The sequence below is a fragment of the Mus caroli genome, unplaced genomic scaffold, assembly GCF_978045245.1.
Source record: "Mus caroli unplaced genomic scaffold, Mus_caroli_1 scaffold_5, whole genome shotgun sequence".
In the NCBI taxonomy this organism is placed as follows: Eukaryota; Metazoa; Chordata; class Mammalia; order Rodentia; family Muridae; genus Mus; species Mus caroli.
Genome location: NW_028227260.1, coordinates 81258645 through 81281160, shown reverse-complemented (window position 1 = coordinate 81281160; position 22516 = coordinate 81258645). Strand labels below are relative to the sequence as shown.

The following is a 22516-nucleotide window of genomic DNA, read 5'->3' as shown; positions in this document are numbered from 1 at the left end:
AAACAAAAAGTTGTTGTTTTTATTTCAGAAACAGAAGAAATGGCAAATTCAAAGGCAGCTCAGGCTACACAAGAAGAAATTTGTTGTTTTAAAAAATGTCATGAAATAAATATAGGAAGTGGAATTCTTTAGATGGAAGTGATATTTTAAAGTGACTTTTAATACTGTATTAACACAAATATACTTGACATAATTTTACATCTGCCCAAAGAGGATGGATACAAATTAGTATGCCTTAAGATGCAATATAGGTTAATTTCAAAAATAAGAACAATGATATAACCTCAATGTCATAAAAGTATAGAACTTTGATGGCTCCTTTAAAACTCTCAGTAAAATGTATATTACACTATAACATAAAACACAGAATTAACAGAAAGTAATGAAATTGGAGAAAAGCATTTATAATAGGTTAGAATCAGATTAATTTCTGAGCAATAATTCATGGAAAAAGTTTTCCCACATGTATTTGTTTTTTGTGTTTTTGTGATTATTGCTGGATTTTTCAATGCCAAAAAACCACAAGATGGCATTGAAGAGTCCATTTACTTTACAAAATATGCTTAGTAGAAAAACTGAAATAACCCTAGTATCCTTTTTCTCTAGTATGAAATACATTCCAAGAGAAAATAAGGAGTCCATTAGCATACAGAAAAGGGTTTTTTTGGCATATATAAATCTTATTTTCCATTACTATTTATACACATTATATTTACAACACACAGGAAGCATGAAGTAATTGCAATGCACATTTGAGAGAAAAATAAATCAATATAACAAACCTAAATAGAAAATATTATAATGTAGTTAGTAAAATATAGAAAACAACCAGTGTGAGAAATATTTAGAGACAAGACTCAGTGAACCTATCTAAAAATATCTTTGTACATAGCCCTAAAGTTATTAAAACTTAGTAATATTAGTTACTATCTTTCTCTTCAGTCAACACTTCCAGTGCATAGGTATCATGAAAGGTCATAAGTCTACCACAGGAAATTTGTCTTAAATAACTTTTTAAAAGAATTAAAACATAATTTATTATTTTGAAATGACATAGTCACTTTTACATAGAGATACATTGAAAACCCACGAGGAAAATTTTTGACAAATAGTCTCACTGCGTAACTTGCATTGGCCTGGAACTCACTATTTAGACCAGCTTGTCCTTGAACTCAGTGATCCACCTACCCTTGCCTCCCCAGTGCTGAGATTAAAGGCCTGTATGTCAAATATGCCTGTAAGACAAAGGAATTTGGTGATGCAACAATGTGCTTTTCTTAGTGCAAACCACCATTCATGTTTTCCTTTAAGTGAACCCTTTTGTTTTAAACTCATATGCTCTAGTTCCTGTGGGTAACACAAGCTGTAAAGCAAACTGTAAAACAAGTAAGAAGCAACCAGGAATGAACTCAAGTACTGATGTGTGTCCCAAATCCTGTTTATCTCAATGGTATTTTTGTTGTTGTTTGTTTGTTCTTAATTTTTACCATTTTGTAAACATACAGAATATGTTGCAGAACAAAAGAGACATTTGTGTAGCACTCAGTCCATGCTGAAAGTGCTTGTTAAATTAACAAAACAATCATCCTTTGTCTTGATGGATGGAAATGGCTGTTTTATAAATAACAAACACAGGATTTGATAGATTCACAGGTTTGTTTCAGCAAACAAGACTTAATAGGATCTGGATTGAAAGCTCAGTGCCTTTGTTTGCAATGCTCTAAATTTCATGATATTCACAAATCAACCTGAATTATTTCTGGAAAAATAAGTAAAGACAGGTGTTTTTCATGGATATTATAGATGAAAACTGGAATGCCAGTATCAGTTTTGTGTACAAATAACTTGTCAACAGGTTATAGACAACATGAGGATTAAGTATGGATGCTTCTTTTGTGTGAACTAAAGGGATTTAATTCAGATTAGTATTACCCTGTTTCAGGTTTATTATATATCACACGTACTTCAATTTGGGTAAAACACATTTTGACTGGAAAGACATTTTTTTCAGTTGTACAATTCACATAAATATTGACAAATTATTAAATTTTACATTTGTTTTACCTAAATAGGAAAAAATATTCTATGTTCTAAAGCATAACAAACATTTAAAACAAAGTAGCATTTTTATATAATAATTTTTATAACAGACATGTTTACAAATGTGCATGAATTTGAGAAGTTTATAAGGACATAGGGGGAATTGAAAAGAGAATAGAGAGGGGAAAGTGATGTAAATGCATTAAATACTCAAAAGAATAAATATAAGAAATACACTACCTCAACTGTTTTCTGATTCCTTTTCTTCTCTGCCTTCAGCTTCCCCTAAATTTTTATTTAGTGATTTATTTTCACTATCTCAGTTAACTCCAAAATTTAAATGGATTTGTAATTTTGAAGATTTCTCCTCTCTTGGTTTCTGGGAATTTTCCTTATTCCTCTTCAATCTTCCTTTTCATTACTTTCTATGACAGGCTGCTCTTTGTCTTACAGCCTCTTCAAGGTCAGTTGATCTTTTTCATTTCCTTCTGTCTTCTCTTGGCTGCATGCATTTTCTAGATGGTTTTATTCCATCATACTATACTCGATATGAAGATAAACAAAATCTACACTTATTGCCTTGACTTTTATAGTTTCATGGAAAATGCTCTCTTCTCTTCTCAAAGGTATGGCAGCTCATAACTGAGAACATGCACTTGATCTGGCAGTCCATTTGCTAATGCAATAATGTATTTCAAGATAAACATTGTGAATTATTAAAAGTAAATACTAAAATCACTTAGGGGAGAAAATCAGAAGAAGGCCGTGTAAAGGTGTAATGAAATCCACAAACCAAGGTTCAACTGAAGCCTACAGAATCTAGGAAACCTGATGAAGGATTCACCCAGGGAGTCTTCAAACCTTTGCAAATATGGTTGTTGACTTCAGAAGTCTGGTTTACCAAGTTGTGAAACAATTGATTTCTATTGATTTAAGTAACCCTCTTTGTTATAATTTGTCATAGCAACCACAGGACCTTCGGGTCAATAATTCATCAGCTCAATGTTCCCACTGACGCTGCTCATACTGCTGCAACTAAACTTATTCCATCTCTTTGTCTGAATAAACAGTCATTCTTCCCTTTGCTATTGGCAACACCATCAATATAACTTCTCAGAATTAGTTTATAATCTGTGCCAAATATCTACCTGATATTATTAATTCTCCTTCAGAATCATATTTTTTCATTCCCTTTGTTTCCTTTTCAGGCTCTCAATGAATCTCACTACGATTTTCATCGAGTTCTTTATGAGACACTCATAAATCCTACCAGCCTTGTTAACAGGAGGATTAGGTGTCTAAAATTATATTGTACTCTGTTGTGGCTTTCTTTCTATGTAAAGACAGCTTTTCTGTTGGCCTTATACAGATGTGGCCAGCCTCATTACATAGACAATGAGTAGCTGCATCTTATATAAAGAAAACAGCATAGTAGGTAGGTCATCAGTCTAGTCCATAAATTTATTACAGAATGAATTTAAAATAATTAAACACTAAGGTAAAACATTCCCCTATAAGATAAAATTCAAAATCCCTTGTGGAACATGATATACCTTCACATTATATCCCATTGTTTCTTTTTATCTTCTTATTGTTCCCTTTAAATAAGTGGTCATTTCTAGTTTCTCTGCTTCAGAGACCTCGAGTATGATTGAGAATCACAATCCTTCCATTACAGAACGATTTCCTCTACTACTTTCTTTCTAATATCCTACATCTAACCGATCATCAAGTTCAATGGATTGTGAGTTCAAAAATTTCTGTCTTCTGTCTTCTATCTTCTGTATTCTCATGGCTGTTACTTTGATTCAGAAAGTCATTTTAGTGTCTATTTTTCGTTTCTGTTCCTTGAAAAGGATGGATATCTTTTTCAAGCTAATGCAAGGGAAAATGTCTGTTTTTAAAAGCATTTTGTGGAATGAAGTTATAAGTTACATATGCCATAATTTTAAGGATCATTAGTGTCTGCTTGCTGTTTTCCTCCTTCATAATCCCCTTATCTTCCTCTTCCTCTGACATTCCTTTCCTAACCTTCTAATTCTACAAGACTTCCTTTTCTCCACAGGGACCTCAGGGATCTTATGACCCATTTAGCAAAACTATACAATATATTTGTTCCTATTTCTCCTGTTTCTATCTGCTTTCTGTGTGGCTACTCTTTCCCTAGTCTCCAATCTATTTCAGTAATGTGTTGTTCAATATGTGCTTGAATTAGTAAATTATTCATTGCGACAAACCAAATAATGTCCGTGGAAATATGTTTCCATCCTTATCCCTAAAGCCCGTGGCTACAATGTTATAGTACCTAAGGAAGGAGACTTTGGTGCATTTGAGTACATTAAAGAATTAATCAATTACTATGGGGATTGTTCTGGATTGTCTCAGAATACCATAGTGTTCATAGAATAATTCATAGTGCTTATAACAGAGAGAACATGACAAGAAAGTCAGAAGAGCTATGACAGTGGAGGAACATTTAAAGTTATGTGTTTATTAACTTGAAATAGTACATCCTTGAAATCTTAGTTAACTGGAAAGTGTTGTACAGTTTGGCTTTTATCTTATCCATCCAAACTGGACATGAACATGCATAATTCCCCACAATTGGCATTAGTCTATAACAATTACATTAATCTCATTTACAGGGAAAACTAAGCTGGCAGTGAGATTCAAAGGTATATCAGATAATAAAACTGAATGGGCTTCTGGTTAGGTACCAGGTTCTCTATTTGTTAGACTTATTGTAACTAAAGGCATTATCTCAGATGCACTTATGCTACATCTCATCTCATGCTGGATTTTTAAAAGTAAAAAAAAAAAAAGTTTAAGAGATTTTTTTTTCCCAATAAATAAGTATTCCACCTTTTGAGCTTACAAAAACAAGGGAAGGCTCAGAAATTTGGTTTTACAAACTCTCCCAAATAAAAATAAAGAAAAATTCCTCATGCTTGTTGACATATTTGACAAACTGAAGATAAACACATGGCAACATGGTAAAAGGCAGATGCTGAGGGGACTAGGTTGTCTCTTAATCATGTAGAATTGAGTTCATTGACTTACAGAAATGCCCAAGGGAACTGATATACATAAATCATATTGGTACGACTTAGAAGTACCCCCCATGTGGCCTTTTCTTTTCTATTCAGTAAAATTATACTTCTTTTGTAGTGTGATGTCTATTAATTAAAGAAACAGAGATCCATAAATAAACACACGACTTAGAACCTAAACTGTGTCTTTGGTTACTTACTGCTTACTTTTTGAAATTATCTGGACCTAAACTCTGTAGTTTTAATTAACCTCTTGAGGCATGTCCTCCACTTGCTGTCAGACAGAATTTCTTCTAAATCATTTCACACAAACAGGTGTCCCTTGGCAGGTCCTAGAATGAAGAGAAGATCAAATCCCTGCAGCAATCCTCTTACTGTGTAACAGCTTACTACTCTAGGGAATTTTTATGTACCGTTAATCTTCTCTAGAATAATATGAACTTTTTCATTTATGTAACATAGCCACTTATTCTCCTCTATATGCTCTAATAAGTATGAGTTTTTCCTATACTTAACTTTTCATGTGTCTGTCATCAAGAGCTATTCTCTTTACAAGAAGGCAACTTCTGAGTGATATTATCAAAACCAAAATCTCAGCACAATGACACCAGAATCACTTTAAACCAGTATGAAATCCAAAAAAAACTCCATTACAGGAATATCCAAAGAGGCACTTCTCCTTCTTTCTAACAGATTCTGGACTATATTCCAAAACTTCAAAAACACTTATGGTTTGTAAAAGTTCGTTGTCTTCATATAAACCCCTAACATGCACTAGGTGTTGGTTATCCTGAATTTTTATCTTTCCCTTTAATACTCCACTAGTCTTAAACAGTATATTATAATAATCTCCTTTTAAGAAATAAAAACAAGCTCTCTGTCGATCTCTGACTCTCTGTCTGACTCTGTCTCTCTTTGACTCTCTGTCTGACTCTGTCTCTCTCTGACTCTCTGTCTCTCAGTCTGTGTCTCTCTCTGTTTGTCTCTGTGTCTCTCTGTGTCTCTTCATGTCTGCGTTCCTCTCTTTGTCTATGTCTCTCTGTCTGTGTCTCTCTGTGTGTGTCTCTCTCTGTGTTTCTGTCTGTCTCTCTCTGTCTGTGTCTTTCTCTCTATCTGTGTGTGTCTCTCTGTGTCTTCTCTCTGTCTGTGTGTGTGTGCCTCTCTCTATCTCTGTCTGTGTGGCTCTCTGCGTGGCTCTCTCTGTCTTTCTCTCTGTGTGTCTATCTCTATATCTGTGTCTCTCTGTGGCTCTCTCTGTCTCTTTCTCTCTGTCTCTCTGACACTTTCTGTATGTTTCTGTCTCTCTCCTCTCTCTCTTCTTCTCCCCCCTCTCCCTTCCTCTCCGCCCCCCCCCCTCCCAGCAGATTTGCTGTGTAGCTCCATTGTCCTAGAAGTCACTATGCAGACCAGGCTGGTACTAGGATTAAGTGTCTAGAATCAAACTCACATGCAGCTTTTGTTAAATACTTCAGTTTTGTTTGCTTGGTCCTACTTCATTTTCATTGAATCCTAAAAATCACTTGTCACTTACAAGCTCCATTTTTCACTTTCTAGCTGATTCCCTTAATAATTCACTTATAAAGATGTTTCCATGACTTGAAGGGGTTCAAAAAATAAAAATGACACAAAGTGAAATGGGCAGGAAATGTGAGGTAGATCTGGAAGAAGTTGGGAAACAGGTGAATAAGATGAAAGTACATCATATAAAATTCTCAAAGAAGTAATAAAGCTAATAACAAAATACAAGTTACTGGAAATATAAAACAAAATGTTATATCAATGAACCCTGTTTGATTTGTTGGTTTTTTGTTTGTTTGTTTTTGTTTTATATATTAGGAAAGAACATTTTTGGGGGCTTTACATTTCTAAACAAAAAATTGCAGTATTTTTATAGTTAAAAATACTAGGTAGGTATGGGGATTGGGATATATTTCACTGACAGACCACTTGCTAAGCATAAGCAAGACTGGTTAAATCAGTTTAACAAAGACCGACAAACTACACTAAAATAAAAGAAGAAGGAGGCAAAGAGATGGAGAGAGTGAAGAAGATGGGGTATCAAATTGAGGGCAAAGGATCCCAGGAAAGAATAGTAGAGAAGAAGATGAGAGTGGGATAGAATTGGGACCTAGAGGAGAGGAGAGATGGAGAGGTAGTGAATGGAATAGAGAAATATAAGGTAAGACAAGCAGGAAGGTTAAGCTACATTGTATAATTTGGTTGAGATATGAGAAATCTTAAAGAAAGAATGTGCTTTATATGATTTTGTACAAATATTCAACAATTGACAGACACTCAAATATTTATTTACTAAATTTGTTGTGACACCACACATTTATATTCTCAATTATCAATGTATGTACAACCTTAGACTATTATGTAAAAGACCAGATTCAATCCCTATTTATCATAGATACACATACTAGGAATGATTATGTAAAATGAAACATGAACTTGTATTTTGAATATTTGAATCCAGAAAGCTCTAATAATAAAAGCACCTTATTAGATTTGATTTGCTCCTTAAATATGTGCAATGGGGGAGTACGTTGAGGTGATAACAGTACTGCATCTCCGTATGTATAAGACCTCCTAATGCTTTGCAATTAGATTTGCTAATGAGAAGCAAATACTTCCTTCTAAATTTTTATGGAATGACCATATGTGTTAGTCTGAAGTAAACACTACACACAATTACCATGCCATAAAACTGAGCATTACACTGTCTATTTTAGTCATGTTTTGCCTATTTTAAGTATAATGCATGTGTAATTATTAAATTATCTACATTTACTTGTGGTCACAGTGAATTCAATATAATACCCAGTAACATACACTTGAAAAGCATTGGAATTTGCATAATCACTATCAAACTTGTAAAAGATCTATAAAATCACAACATAATGCTAAATAACAACCAGACTCTTGCTTAATACACAAGCTCAAGCTTCAAAAATTGATTCAGATGCTCAGGCCTCAGTGCTTATGGTTTTGTCATTTACGATAGGTGTGAAGATTAAGCCCTTCATCTTTTAAGATGAACATGCCTAGGGAACTCCTGTTTTGATCTATGGAAATCAGTAATGATTCTATTCAGTAAGCTACATACCTGTTTCTCTCAAGAAATTATGGTAACAAACATAGTGAAAATGACTGAAAGCAAGGAAAGTATATGAAAAAATATTGACTCTCAAGTTTTACACTTACTACCCCAAACGTAGCTGAACAGATTCACATTCATTGAGTCTTTACATGCACATTGGGAAGAATCAGTCTCAATTTAAATTGTTTCATTTACCCTATTTGTTGTTTTATATAATTATATAAGACATATTTGATTTGAGAGGTAAGAAGTAGGTATGTGACAACTTCATTCATAAACTGAAGAGTGAAAATATGAGAATCCCAGTTTAACTTGGGACATCATCTAAATAACAGTCTCCTAACTTAGATTTATATTATTAAAATAAAGTTTACATTTGAGATAATGTAATTTTTTCAAAGTCTAAAAGCAAGAGATATGAATTGTCTAGTTGTATCCCATTTCTTGATCAGCTCCTAGTTTCTCAAACATAGGAAGTTCCACTTTGATTAAAAACAAAGAAATTCTTGCTGCTAAAGAAGAACTAATATAGTATAGACCTGTCACCAGTATTTTATGAAGAGAAAGGTCACATTTGCATTTCAATAAATCATAATCTGACATATGCAGAAAGAACTTTAAAAAGCAGTTGTATGTAATGAGATATAATAACCAGAAAATGAAGCTTTTAAGATTTAATCAACAATCATAATCTCACCTTACAGTTTACCTGCATTTAAAAATACCCACAAAATAATAGATGAAATAAAGTGCAAAACTACAAATGTTATTTTTCTACAATTCCTACTATCATATCACGCTCCAATGACATCTAAAAGTAACATTACCAAAATGTTGCAGGTTACATAATAGGCTCAATAAAGCAAACATGCTCTGAATCTACCTACACACATATCTTTTCCCAGTTTCTCTTCAAACTTTTATCTGCAGAAGGGGTTCTTGAAAGCAGAACTATTGGCCACTTCCTCTACAGGTGGCAGTTTCCACTAGCCTATCAATATGAGGCAGATTCTACACTATTCCAAATCATAGAATCATAACACAGTAACCTTCTGAGACTCACCTCAATCTTTGATTTGTCTCTGGAGACTGCACAGGGAGCACACTAGAGCTGGGGCAGCTAAACTCAGTTCCTGTATTCTCCCTTTATGCCTAAAAGCTGTACGTTCAAAATGTCTATAATGCCATGCAATGTGGAAAAATGGCAATGATAAAGCATATCAATAGCTTACTAGACAGAATTTCACATCAATATGTATTCACTTGAGCATTATATTACTCTCTAACTCCAATTTTGAATAGACAACTAGAAACTAAGCACGCATAATGACATGCAAATTGTTTGAGTTTCAACACTAATTGAGTCACTTCTGCTTTGCAATACTGTTCTACTCTTTTTCCCTTGTAAAAATATTAGGTGAAACGCCATGTCCTTTTCTTAAATGACACCATTTAAACTGTAAATCCTTCTAAGTGAGTCAGCAAAACAGCCCTTAAAAGAATTCATTATAGACATAGTTGTTAAGGAAATAATAGTATTAAGAAGTAAGATGAAATAATACACAATAATGTTCCATTAAAAGTGATACTCTACAAGAGAGCCTTAAAAATCACACTGTTTAATGGATTCTGAATGAAACTTTTGGTGTAGAACTTATTCACATTTCTAATTCATCTCAACAGTATAAACCACTTTAATTTTCACACACTCACACTTTTATAATTGCCTTTTAATACCCTTCACTATTCTCCGATATACCTATGGTGTCTCCATAGCATAGATTCCTTACACTTCTCAGACTCTCAGAAATAACATGTGTACATGTCACAGTCTGCATAAGATGAGAAAAATAGGCACTTCTTACCAGAACCTCTTTTAGTCACAACCTTCAGACTCTGAGTGAAAGTAGCATATAAGAGAATCAAATGTGGGATCGGAGCTTTCATCTTCCAGTTCTTACAGGCTGTTCCTTAAGAGAAAGATAAAATGAAAACAATAATTTACAAGATTTATTGACATATTATGAGAATGTTGTGTACATTTGTTTCTAGACAGACAGAGTCAGGCCATATATCATTGTCTGACCTTGAATTTCCTATAGAACAGTGTGACATTGCACTTATGACATCCCCCCAGCTTCAGCCTTCTAAAAGGGTGCAAGTATGGACCAATGAACCTGTCTCTTGTGCACATTTTATTGTTTATATTCGAAGCAATCAATTACTTTGTTCCTCCTTCTAGGCGGGATTGAAGCATTCTCACTTAAACCTTCCTTCTCTTTATTTTATTTTTTATAATTATCACTATTTTTATTTAACATATAACAATATTAGTCCTTCTCTCTTGTTAAACTTCTTGTGAATTACTCATAAGGAAAGAATATCACAAACAGGATCTATATTACATTTTCAATAAAATATCCATTTTAGGTTAAAGCAAAATCAGTAATGCTTATAATGTTTCCATAGGCTTCTGAGAATGATTTCCAATCTTAAGTTCAAATGAAGTTTAGAATTTCTCTAAATTTAGAGACTTAATTTGTGTTAGATAAGAAAACAATATCTTTATTTTAAGAACAATTTATTTTAATACATATTACTGAAATTAACATTTTAAAGTATCCATTGCTGCAACACAATATGAGTTTTGAAGTGTTTTCTTTACTAACAAAATTTTATCAATTGTATGTCTCTCAAGATTTGAGATTTAACAACTCTTAAAAAACTGAAAAATATGCTTCAGAGAAAGTTTAAGGATGTGGCTATATTGATGGATAAAAGGCACACTGTCGAAGAAAGTTACAAAAACATATGCCATCATCTACTATAAATGTCTCTTCAGGATACTAAGAAGTATGTTGATATACCATTTGGCTATCCAAAAAGCAAGACATTTCATTTTATATAACCTATATATACATTTTCTTTTCTAAATTATCTCTTTTTATATTTTATACAAAGAAAATGGAGAGATTGCATATATTTAAGATATGTGATATGATGGTTTGATAAACATTTACATTATGAAATGGTTACCACAATAAAGTAAGTTAACACATTTATCTTATGACATAGTTGCCTTTTATGCCTGATGGATCAAAGTTTTTAAAATGTACTGGCAGCAAATTTGAATTACATAGCAAAGCACTATTTAGTAGAATCCCCTTGGTGTACATCAGACCCCTAGAATTAATTTATTCACTGGGGCAAGTTTGTGCTCTTGCAACAACATCTACAAATTTCCCTAAGAAGACCTTGGCAAATACCACCCTGGTTTTCTTTTGTATTATAAGATGAAAATAGAAGAGTTGAGCACTACGGTACTGAATTTGTGAAGTAGCAAGTCAGTACACAGTTCAGATATACTGTAAGCCTATGATAGCACAAGTTTCTTTGCAAGATATTTGATGACTGATCATTGGCAGCTATCACTTTGAGTTTATTACACATGAGGAAGCTGAACTGCAGTTTGACAGATACATTTTTGCTCCCCCACAGCCTCAGATATATCTGAATATTTTTAAATGATTAATTCATTCACATTAATAAAAGTCTATTAAAATATATTCCACCTTATAAGTCAAAATCCATTCACTTGACACATAATCATCATTACAGCTTAAAATCAAAAAATTATATAAAATGGCATGCAGAATAAGCTATTTTAACTTTAGTAAGCATTTAAATGGTGATTTTTTTAAAAAAGCAAGGATCTAGAGTTATCACAAAAATATAAATGAAGCTTATCCAAAGAGCCAATTCATCAGGCACATCTAGATAAATGCCACATTGCATTGCAAGGTTGACTCATGCATTCCTAGAATCCACATCCTATTTCTCAGACACTGCACTAACTAGAACTGTAGAAATATTTAAAGTTGGTATCTTCAGCCTTCAGGTTAGCAGCAAGAATCAGTTCTTTTCTCAGTGGGAGTTTAATCAGTGCTTCCCAAGAAACTCCAGGATCCAACTATAAGCTGCAAGCCCTTCCAGCTTAACTATCATGTTTCTTGTCTCTTTTTCAAAATACTATTTCCTTGCCCATTTCATTTCTACAAGACACAAACTAGTTTGCAATTCTATTTCTGAAATTCAAGTTGGTTTAAAAAGCATCAATTTTGTAACATCAAGATCCTTAATTGAATCCTTGAAAATGTGTATTAGGAAAAATAGATTTATATATGTTTCACGGTCTTAATTCTGTGGTCAATCTATAATAATCTTTAAAATGTCTCATAGAAATTTTATTGTATATTAAACTGAAAGATAAATTAAATATGTCCAACTGTAGATATCCATGACTTGCTGTGCTGTCAGCAAAATTAAGATTGTTACCTAGAAAAACAATGACAGTATATCTAATAGTTCACTTTATCAGCAGACAATCAGTTCCAAAACCATCACATTTTATCCTTAAAAGCACAGACAGCACAAAGACCTATGGATATTATGTTTTCCTATTATGCATACCCACATTTAATTTCAACTTATAAATTAGATGTAGTAAGAAGTTAATAAAAATCATAAAATCTGCTATAACAACTATTATATTTTCTCAATCAAAGTACTTTTCTCAACCATACTCACACCTGTTTTGATGATAAATTTGTTGAATGGTCCAAACCATTTGGCATGGAATTGGGTTACTACAGAAGGATTACTTGCCTTTAAATACTATGATTCCAGCACAATCTATTTACTGACAGTGATGGTTATAAAATGACTAAATGGTAAGGGTCACATACAACATGGACATAATGCACAGAGGGAGTACATCCATTCCAGGTGAGGAAGAACAAGACAGCATGAGATTTCATCAACCATTCAAAAAAGTAAGTGATATGGAACTTGTGAATTGTTGATGTGTGAAATGTTAGAGTTTATAGTTTTAAAGCACAGATGACTGTAAAGTATTTTAACTATAAACACTCAAATCATAAAAACAGCATTACTATGTGATCATTTACTAAAATTCTTATTTATTTTCTTACTGTTACACTAAAGCACATATTTTGAGTCTTCTAGTTTCCTTCATGTTGATGTGATAAAAATAAATAAATAAATAAATAAATAAATAAATAAATAAAACCACTAGAAATAATGAGAGAATGAAATGGATTAATTTTGTGTATATTTCCAAGTCACAATCTGTCATTGAATGAAGACAAGGTAGGAACTAAATAAATTGTGTGTGTGTGTGTGTGTGTGCTCCCATTATCACCTGCCCAAGGAATGTTGCTGAGCACAGTGGGTTTTATCTGTCCATAAACAAGCTTTATATAGGCAATTGGTAGGCGGATTTCTGAGTTTGAGGCCAGCTGGTCTACAAAGTGAGTACCAGGACAGCCAGGGCTATACAGAGAAACCCTGTCTCCAAAAAAAAAAAAAAAAAAAAAAAAGAATATTGTTCATCTCTAGTACTAAACTACCAATCAAAGAAATCCCATGGTGGGACTTGTGTCTGCATATGTAGCAGAGCATGGCATAGTGAATGGGAGGCAAGGCACTTGGTCTTTCAAAGATTCTATGCTCCAGCATAGGGGAATGCCAGGGCCAGGAAACAGGAGTGGGTGGGTTGGGGAGCAGGGGGATGGGAGAGGGCATATTTTCGGAGAGGAATCTAGGAAAGGGGATAGCATTTGTCATGTAAATAAAGAAAATATCTAATAAAAAACAAAGAAAAAAAGAATATTGTTCACCTCTTGGGTTCTTGTACACCAAGTCAGCTTTGGGTTTTACAACATATCCTCTCTTTAGTTAATGTCTACATTTGAAAACAAGCTGTATGAAAAGCAAATACATCACAGTGTTCTAACACATATTAACAATGGATGAGAAACAACTCAATGAATGAAAAATGTTGTTGCTATTGTGGATGAATGGGAGTAGTAGCATAGAAAGACTATTAATCACACACTCTTTCATTCTGAATACTACAAACAGTTTTTGTTAAGGCCTAGGTAAAACATCAAGACCAAGATCAAATGTTAAGTCCTAGGTAACTAGGTACCTGTCTAGCCTTTTATTTTGTGGTGTTACTAATATTAAAAAGAAACTTTCTCATATGTTGTTTCTGATGTTACAAGGAAAGTTTCTCAGGACCAAGTAAATTACATAGTCTGTTATTTTCTGTGCCCTTGGAAACCAATTGTGGTAGAAGTCAACTGCTTTGTATCATTACCCATAATAAAATTGGTTCCCAACTAATCACCCAGCAGCACTTCCTTCACCTGTGTATAAGCTTTTATCATATTTGCTTTTATAAGCTGCTCTTGGGATAGATCCCAACATGAGAGACACCTGCACCAATGTAAGAAACTCTTTTAAATAAGACATCCATTTTGAGTACTGCTCAAGTAAAGTTTAAGTTCCCAATACCTCCCTAGGAACTGACATCCTACTTGGCATAAAGAGGCATGTACATGGGTAACTGACATCCTGCTTGGCAGGTTAAGATATGAATGTAACAGAAGTTTCATCTTGTTAGCTAAGTTAAGACATGAATGTTAGAAAAGGCAAGTCCCCTGCCACAGTTTAATACTCCAACCAATAGGATCAGGATAATTGTACAACCAAGATATGTTCCCAAGGAAGTCCCCTAACATGATAAACACATAGTAAGTATAAACTACATAGAAGATACTGTTCTAAGGACAGTAGAAGACTGTTCAGTAAAGAAGGCAATGAAGGACACAAATTCTTACCTACTTATTTAAGTCCTGTTGCTATGTGGTGTGTATGATGTGCTGGAGGAATAGAGAGGGAACCTATTAATTTCACTTCAATTTTTTTGTGGTAAAGCAATACAAAAATGCTTTCAAAGTATAAAAATTTCCTGCAGGACGTAAAGACTAGACAAACTGGAGGTGTATAAGGAGGCTAAATTTGGTAATAAGTTGTAGTAGCAACCACGAGGAAACTTCTTTTTTTTTAATTTTAATATTTTTATTACATATTTTCCTCAATTACATTTCCAATGCTATCCCAAAATTCCCCCATAGCGCCCCCCACTTCCCTACCCACCCATTCCCATTCTTTTGGCCCTGGCATTCCCCTATATTGGGGCATATAAAGTTTGCAAGTCCAATAGGCCTCTCTTTCCAGTGATGGCCGACTAGGCCATCTTTCGATACATATGCAGCTAGAGACAAGAGCTCCGGGGTACTGGTTAGTTCATCATGTTGTTCCAACTATAGGGTTGCAGATCCCTTTAGCTCCTTGGGTACTTTCTCTAGCTTCTCCATTGGGAGCCCTGTGATACATCCAATAGCTGACTGTGAGCATCCACTCCTGTGTTTGCTAGGCCCCTGCATAGTCTCACAAGAGACAGCTATATTTGGGTCCTTTCAGCAAAATCTTGCTAGTGTATGCAATGGTGTCCGCGTTTAGAAGCTGATTATGGGATGGATCCCTGGATATGGCAGTCTCTAGATGGTCCATCCTTTCATCACAGCTCCAAACTTTGTCTCTGTAACTCCTTCCATGGGTGTTTTGTTCCCAATTCTAAGAAGGGGCACAGTGTCCACATTTTGGTCTTCATTCTTCTTGAGTTTCATGCGTTTAGCAAATTGTATCTTATATCTTGGGTATCTTCTATATAATGGATTTAGCAAAAGTTAATAATGATTATCTAATTGACAGGATCGATAGTAACCTAGGAGATATGCCCCTGGCCATGGCTATGAGATGTTACATATAAGTTAAAATATATTCTAAGTTAAAATAAATGACATATGTAAATAATAGAAAATATGAATGACATTCCTCTATGAGGTTAATTCCTTAACTAAACTAAATATAGTAGGGAAAAGAGAGATGTAGCATTCATTGCTCTTTGCCTCTTGACTAGTACAATTTAGCCAGCTGCTTCCAAGTCCTGGTGCCACGTTTCTCTTCTAAACACCCCCTCAAATTATGAGCCAAAATTCAACCTTCTTTCCTAAGGTTGCTTATCTAAGGTACCAAGTTCATGCAATGATAAACGTAATTAATAAAAGTGGCAATTATCACTGAGAATTTATGCTTTGCACTATAATGAGAGGATTTAAAAATATCAGCCTGAAGTACGTGTATCAAGATATGCTAGGGAAGGCCTTGGTTTTCTTTTCTATCTTTTCAAGATATTGTCTTAGAAAATAATCTGAATTGTTTGAATTATTTTCTAAAACATAGGTTGAGGTCAAAGGAAAGATTTTTTTTCAAGTATGGACAAAAAGGAGGGATAGAGTAGGCCTTAAGAGAGTGACAGTTAATAGAGAATAAACATAATATGGTGATGCAAATGATGTATATTTTGATATCATATATTTGTATATTGGCAAGTTTCTGGGAAATATTTTACACAATAGCAGTAGAAATCCTATAAAAGTACATTTGGACTATAAATTTTTATGTATTTAATTAAACATATTTTCCAAAGGTCTGTAGGATGAGGAAAGATACCAACATCGTAATCACAGCTACTCTTAAGTATGTAAACTAGGGCAAAAAGAGTAAAGAATAAAAATAGGAGGAATTTTATACTTTCACTACAGGAGCTACCTAAATTTATGATACAGGCAAAAATAAATCAAGGGACAGTAAGGATGAATCTATAAGGGTATGAGATAATCAAGGCAATAAAAATTAATGACAACATGAGGAGAATACATATAATATGAGAACTGAAAAAGCCTAGGGAGCTTCAGAGTAAAAAGTGTCCTTGTCATAATGCCTAGGCATTGTATTAGACTCACTAGGGCATGATTAGAAAATGTTAGGTGAAATTAAGTTTTAGTGGTCTGTGCACTAGGAGGAGAAATATGAACTGTATATCTAAAAGTAGAGAAGTTGAAGTTCGTATTTTACTATGGAGAAGATCAAGACATCCATGTAAAGTGAGGCCAAGTTTGAACAAAGGCAGAGGAAGCTGGTGGAATTAGAAAGAAATTGGAAAGATGTCCATGTCAGAAACCTGGAATAAATCTTTTTACAAACAGGAAAGTACAGGAGATTAATATATTTTAATATATTTTATCAATAAAATGGAAAGAAGCTGAATTCTATTGTTTTTATCCATATCGAGAAAAGACATTTAAGAATGAGGAAGAACAGTACTAAGATCTAATTTTAGCTTTACATTAGGATAAGCAATCTCATAGTTGAAGTTTTCTCTTTTAGAGGGCTCTGGCACAAGTACTGCCAATGAGTATTTCACCCTTTCGCTGTTTTATCATCATACTGAGGTACAAGCACCTACTTCAGTGTCTAGTAAGGATTAAACAAAATGGTTGTGTTTTAAACGATTGTTTAATGGTGGCACTTAACTGTAGACACTTTTAAATGCTACCTCTTCCTGTGCTTCCTCCTAGTGTAATAATTAGCTATGCTAAAAGTGATCCACTATATTTGATTTAATCCTTAACATTTTGACATTAATATACTCAAGATTAAAGTAACCACTTTTTCAGTCTCATAAGAAAATTAAGTATCCATTTGTGCATGACACAGATAAAGTATTTTCCAAGGACTCAATTTACATAAAACAGTGCACGGTAAAGTTGTGAGCTTGACTTCCTATGGAGAGGAAAAATAGACACTCTTCCAGCCTTTCCAGCTGCAAGATACTGAAAGGCATAACATTTAAAATTACTCATGCAAAAATGCCATTTCTAACAAGAAACATTGCCAAGAATTTTGAGAAATATTAAACACACATGCATATTTATGTACAAATAAAATGATAACAGTTATGTACTCCATTCTGAAGTAAGGAGCTTTTAGCAATTGATAATTTCTGGCAAAGGGAGTCTCAATATTCTTTAAGATTGTAGTCACTAATCAGCACGGGAGTTTTGACCTGCTCCATTTCTGATCTGGGCTGGTTCACCTCTCCTTATGCAACCTGGTGGTTCCCCACTCCTGGAAGGTCATCATATTAATGCAAAACTTAGTGCGGACACCTGATCAGCATAGCACACTATAGCCCAGAACTCCTGGACTCAAGTGATCCTTCTGTCTGAGCCTCCCAAGTAGCTGGGACTACAGGCATAATTTGCAAAAAACATGAAACTCAAGAAGAAGGAAGACCAAAGTGTGGATACTTCATTCCTCCTTAGAATGGGGAACAAAATACCCATAGAAGGAGTTACAGAGACAAAGTTTGGAGCTGAGACGAAATGATGGACCATCCAGAGACTGCCCCACCTGGGGTTCCATCCCATAATCAGCCACCAAATGCAGACACTATTGGATATTCCAGCAAGATTTTGCTGAAAGGACCCTGATATATCTGTCTCTTGTGAGGCTATGCCAGTGCCTGGCAAATACAGAAGTGGCTGCTCACAGTCATCTATTGGATGGAACACAGAACCCCCAAAGGAAGAGCTAGAGAAAGTAGCCAAGGAGCTGAAGGTTTCTGCAACCCTATAGGTAGAACAACATTATGAACTAACCAGTACCCCCAGAGCTAGTGTCTCTAGCTGCATATGTAGCAGAAGATGGCCTAGTCGGCCATCATTGGGAAGAGAGGCCCCTTGGTCTTGCAAACTTTATATGCCCCAGTACAGGGGAATGCCAGGGCCAAGAAGTGGGAGTGTGTCGGTAGGGGAGCAGGGCGGGGGGTATAGGGGACTTTTGGGATAGCATTTGAAATGTAAATGAAGAAAATATCTCACAAAAATTGGAAAAAAAAAAAGATTGTAGTCACTGCTAAGACAACCATGCTCCAGCAGAAGGCCACACTTCCAGGAATATACAAGCAGCACTGAGGTATGGGCAAAGAGGGACACAGTTCAGTGATTGTGGGGGAATTCCATATGAGAGAAGTTGGAGAAAATATTGTATTGATAAAATGATATTTATGAAATCCTCAAAGAACTAAATTTGTTATGAAGAAAAAGTACAAGTGAGATAGTTGGTAAAGGTAGTTGCCAGAAAACCTGATGTCATTAGTGGTATCTGTTGGTATTCTGTCTGGACTCCACCCCCACAATTACCTGACCAGAACCAGTTATGCCTGGCCCATTATGAAAGGGCTGTTAGGAAGAGAAAAACATCAGATAGATGTCTAGATGGGACTATATTTTGGAATCTATGCCTCACACCCATATTCAGTGGTTTGTTAGTTTTGAGGAAGATAAAAGGGGCTGCTTGCCCCCTCCTCTTACTCTCTTACTCTTGCCTCTCTCTCTTGCCTTTGGCTCACTTCCTTCCCCTCTCTCCCCATTCCTTTATCCCCTCTCTCCTCATGGTCATGGCCAACTTCTAGTTCTCTACTCTCTCCCTCTCTCTGCCTTTTTCTGCCTCTACTACTCTCTTAACTCCCCTCCCAATGCCCTGAATACTCTATTCTATACTATACCATCTTGTGGTTGGTCCCTCAGGGGGAAGGGATGAATTGACATAGGCCCCCCAAGGCAACTCCTTTCCCCATACCTCACCACATGTCCATAGAACATAATCTTACATGTCTTTATCTTTTTATAATCACAACTGTATCCCTGGGAGGAGACAACCAACTCTCACATGAGATTCCATGAACTGTATGCACGCACTGTGTCACAAGCATGGGTAGATGAAAAAATAACTAAGATGCTTTAAAAAAATTTTTAAAGCCATAAGAAAGTACATTCCTGCAATAGCTACATGAATCTAGGAAAGGATGAGAGAAGATGCTAAACCATCTTTCCAGCCCCTATATTTTTAATTTTTAACAATATTACACTTGTATGTAATGCACTGTGATCATATTCTCACATTTACTCTTCATTACTCTCTGTCATCTGCTTCACAAGCCCAAACATTCCTTTCTATTTCTCAAGTAGGGACCCTCCTACACCCTGTCTGTCCATCATTTCCTTTATTTCTTTCAGGCTCATTGTAGCATTTGTTGTGGTTGTTTGCTTGTTTGTTTTTATGAGGTGTTGAAGATAGAACCTAGAACTTTGGTGTGATAGGCAAAAATTCTGCCAGATGACATACATCTGCAGCCTCTGCTTCCCAACTGTCAAAGATTACATGCATTGGTTTCTCTCTCTCTCTGTGTGTGTGTGTGTGTATGTCCCACTTTAAATTTTTCTTAGAAACAATTTCCAGGAATCAAGTTGTCTCAAATTTTATAAGAATAAGAAGATGATTTATTTAATCTTAATTGGGCATACCAAAACACTCATTTTAAATGTAAATCATCTTGATAAATCATATTGCATAGGCATAATGTTTTTGTACACTGTGCAAACTTTACCCTTGTGTTATTCAAATGCTGATTTCTCTGCCCTCATATCTTACTTAAATCCAGGCACAGCATTTTAATACTTATACCAAGAATCTCCTGTCTCAAGTTTGTGTAAATTGTTCTTACCATTTATTCCCTGCCTTGACAATAAATGCTGACCCCTCAATGGCTAGGGGTAATAAAGAATGGGTCAGGAGGTCTGACAACAAGAGGAAGGAGAGAGGGAGATTCAGATCAGTGAAGCAAATCAAGGACTTGGACCCATGAAGAAGAAATCAAGAATCGAGAGAGAGAGAGAGAGAGAGAGAGAGAGAGAGAGAGAGAGAGAGAGAGATTATGGAAACACAAGTAAAAGCCTAAGGGCCACATCAATAATAATAAGCAAGTATAATGAGATAGGGCTTTGAGATAGCTAGATTAGCATAGAAAGCAAAGGTAGATCATTTAACTACTTAGCTATTGAGGTACAGTTTTAAATAAATATTGCTTTTTCTATGGGATTATTAGGGTCTAACATAAAATAAATTCAGCTGCCAGTTTAATTCTCTTTTATGTTTATATTAAGAAGAATTAATTTGCCAGGCATGGTGGTGCAAACCTTTGATCCTAGCACTCAGGAGGCAGAGGCAGGCGGATTTCTGAGTTCGAGGTCAGCCTGGTCTACAAAGTGAGTTCCAGGACAGCCAGGGCTATACAGAGAAACCCTGTCTCGAAAAAAAAAAAAAGAATTAATTTTTTATCTAGTACAAATTATTTCCTTCCTATAATATTTACAGCGGAGTTCCATTTTACTGGGTCACAAATAAAACAGTCCAGTAGCAGTAACAATATAATTAAAATAGATTCTGAACAACAAAACACACACACGCCTACCTCCTGGGATTTGGGGGGGAGTTGTTGTGGTTTGTTTTTGAGTCTTAAGTATGTTGTTATCAGGAAACAAAAGAAGCACTCACTGGTTAGTTGAAGGAACTGTATGTACATTGTAGAAGAGATGTGACAGTAAGTGCATCTATATCATTCTACTTTTTTTCCATTTTCCAAGACCTTTTTTATTAGATATTTTATTTATTTACATTTCAAATGTTATCCCCTTTCCCAATTTCCCCTCTGCAAACCCTCTATCCCATCCTCCTTCCCCCTTCTTGTATGAGGGTGTTCCCCACCCAACCAGCCCCTCCCCCCTTCACTGCTCTGTCATTCCTCTAAACTGGTGCATCAAGCCTTCACAGGACCAAGGGCGTCTCCTCCCATTGATGCTCAACTAGGTCATCCTCTGCTACATATGTGGCTGGAGTCATAGGTCCCTCCATGTGTATTCTTTGGTTGGTGGTTTAGTCCCTGGGATCTAAGGGGGGGCAGGGTCTGGTTGGTTGGTATTATTGTTCTTCCTATGGGGTTGCAAACCCACTCAGCTCCTTCAGTCCTTTCCCTAACTACTCCATTGGGGTCCCCATACTCATTTACAATGGTTGGCTGTGAGCATCCACTTCTGTATTTGTCAGGCGCTGCTAGAGCCTCTCAGGAGATAGCTATATCAGTCTCCTGTCAGCAAGCACTTCTTGGCATCCACAGTAGTGTCTGGGTTTGGTGTCTGTATATGGGATGGATCTCCAGGTGGGGCAGTCTCTGGATGGCCTTTCCTTCAGTCTCTGCTCCACATTTTGTCCCCATATTTCCTTTAGACAAGAGCAATTCTGGTTTAAAAATTTGGAGATGAGTGGGTAGCCCCATCCCCCAACTGAGGACCTTGCCTAACCTCTGGATATGGTCCTATTTGTAAGGCATTTCGGCTAAAATCATTCCTGTTTGGTCCTGGTAACCTCTTGTTTTCCTGGCATCTGGGGCTTTCTGGTGGCTACCGCCAGTTTCACATCCCCATTTCTACACATCTCTGTTCAATTTCCTGATCTTTTTTATACCATCCCTGTCTCCTCCCATACCTGATCCTGACCCCCCTTTCTCCTCCCCTTCCTCTCTTCCTCTCAAGTCCCTCCCACCCTCTACCTCCTGTGAGTATTTTCTTCCCCCTTCTAAGAAGGACTGAAGCATCCACACTTTGGTCTTCCTTCTTCTTGAGCTTCATATGCTCTGTGAGTTGTATCATGG

General features: G+C 35.5%; 1 protein-coding gene and 1 pseudogene across 1 annotated transcript in view; both read right to left on the bottom strand.

The window, feature by feature from the left end:
* Il1rapl1 (interleukin 1 receptor accessory protein like 1) overlaps positions 1-22516 on the bottom strand; it is a 1382089-nt gene that overhangs the window by 1144083 nt on the left and 215490 nt on the right. The window contains exon 2 of the mRNA XM_021153186.3: positions 10059-10163. Within this exon, the coding sequence (XP_021008845.1) occupies positions 10059-10140 (82 nt within the window). The 5' untranslated portion in view covers positions 10141-10163. The remainder of the gene's footprint in view (positions 1-10058; positions 10164-22516) is intronic.
* Positions 17954-18221, bottom strand: LOC147004662 (signal recognition particle RNA; annotated as a pseudogene).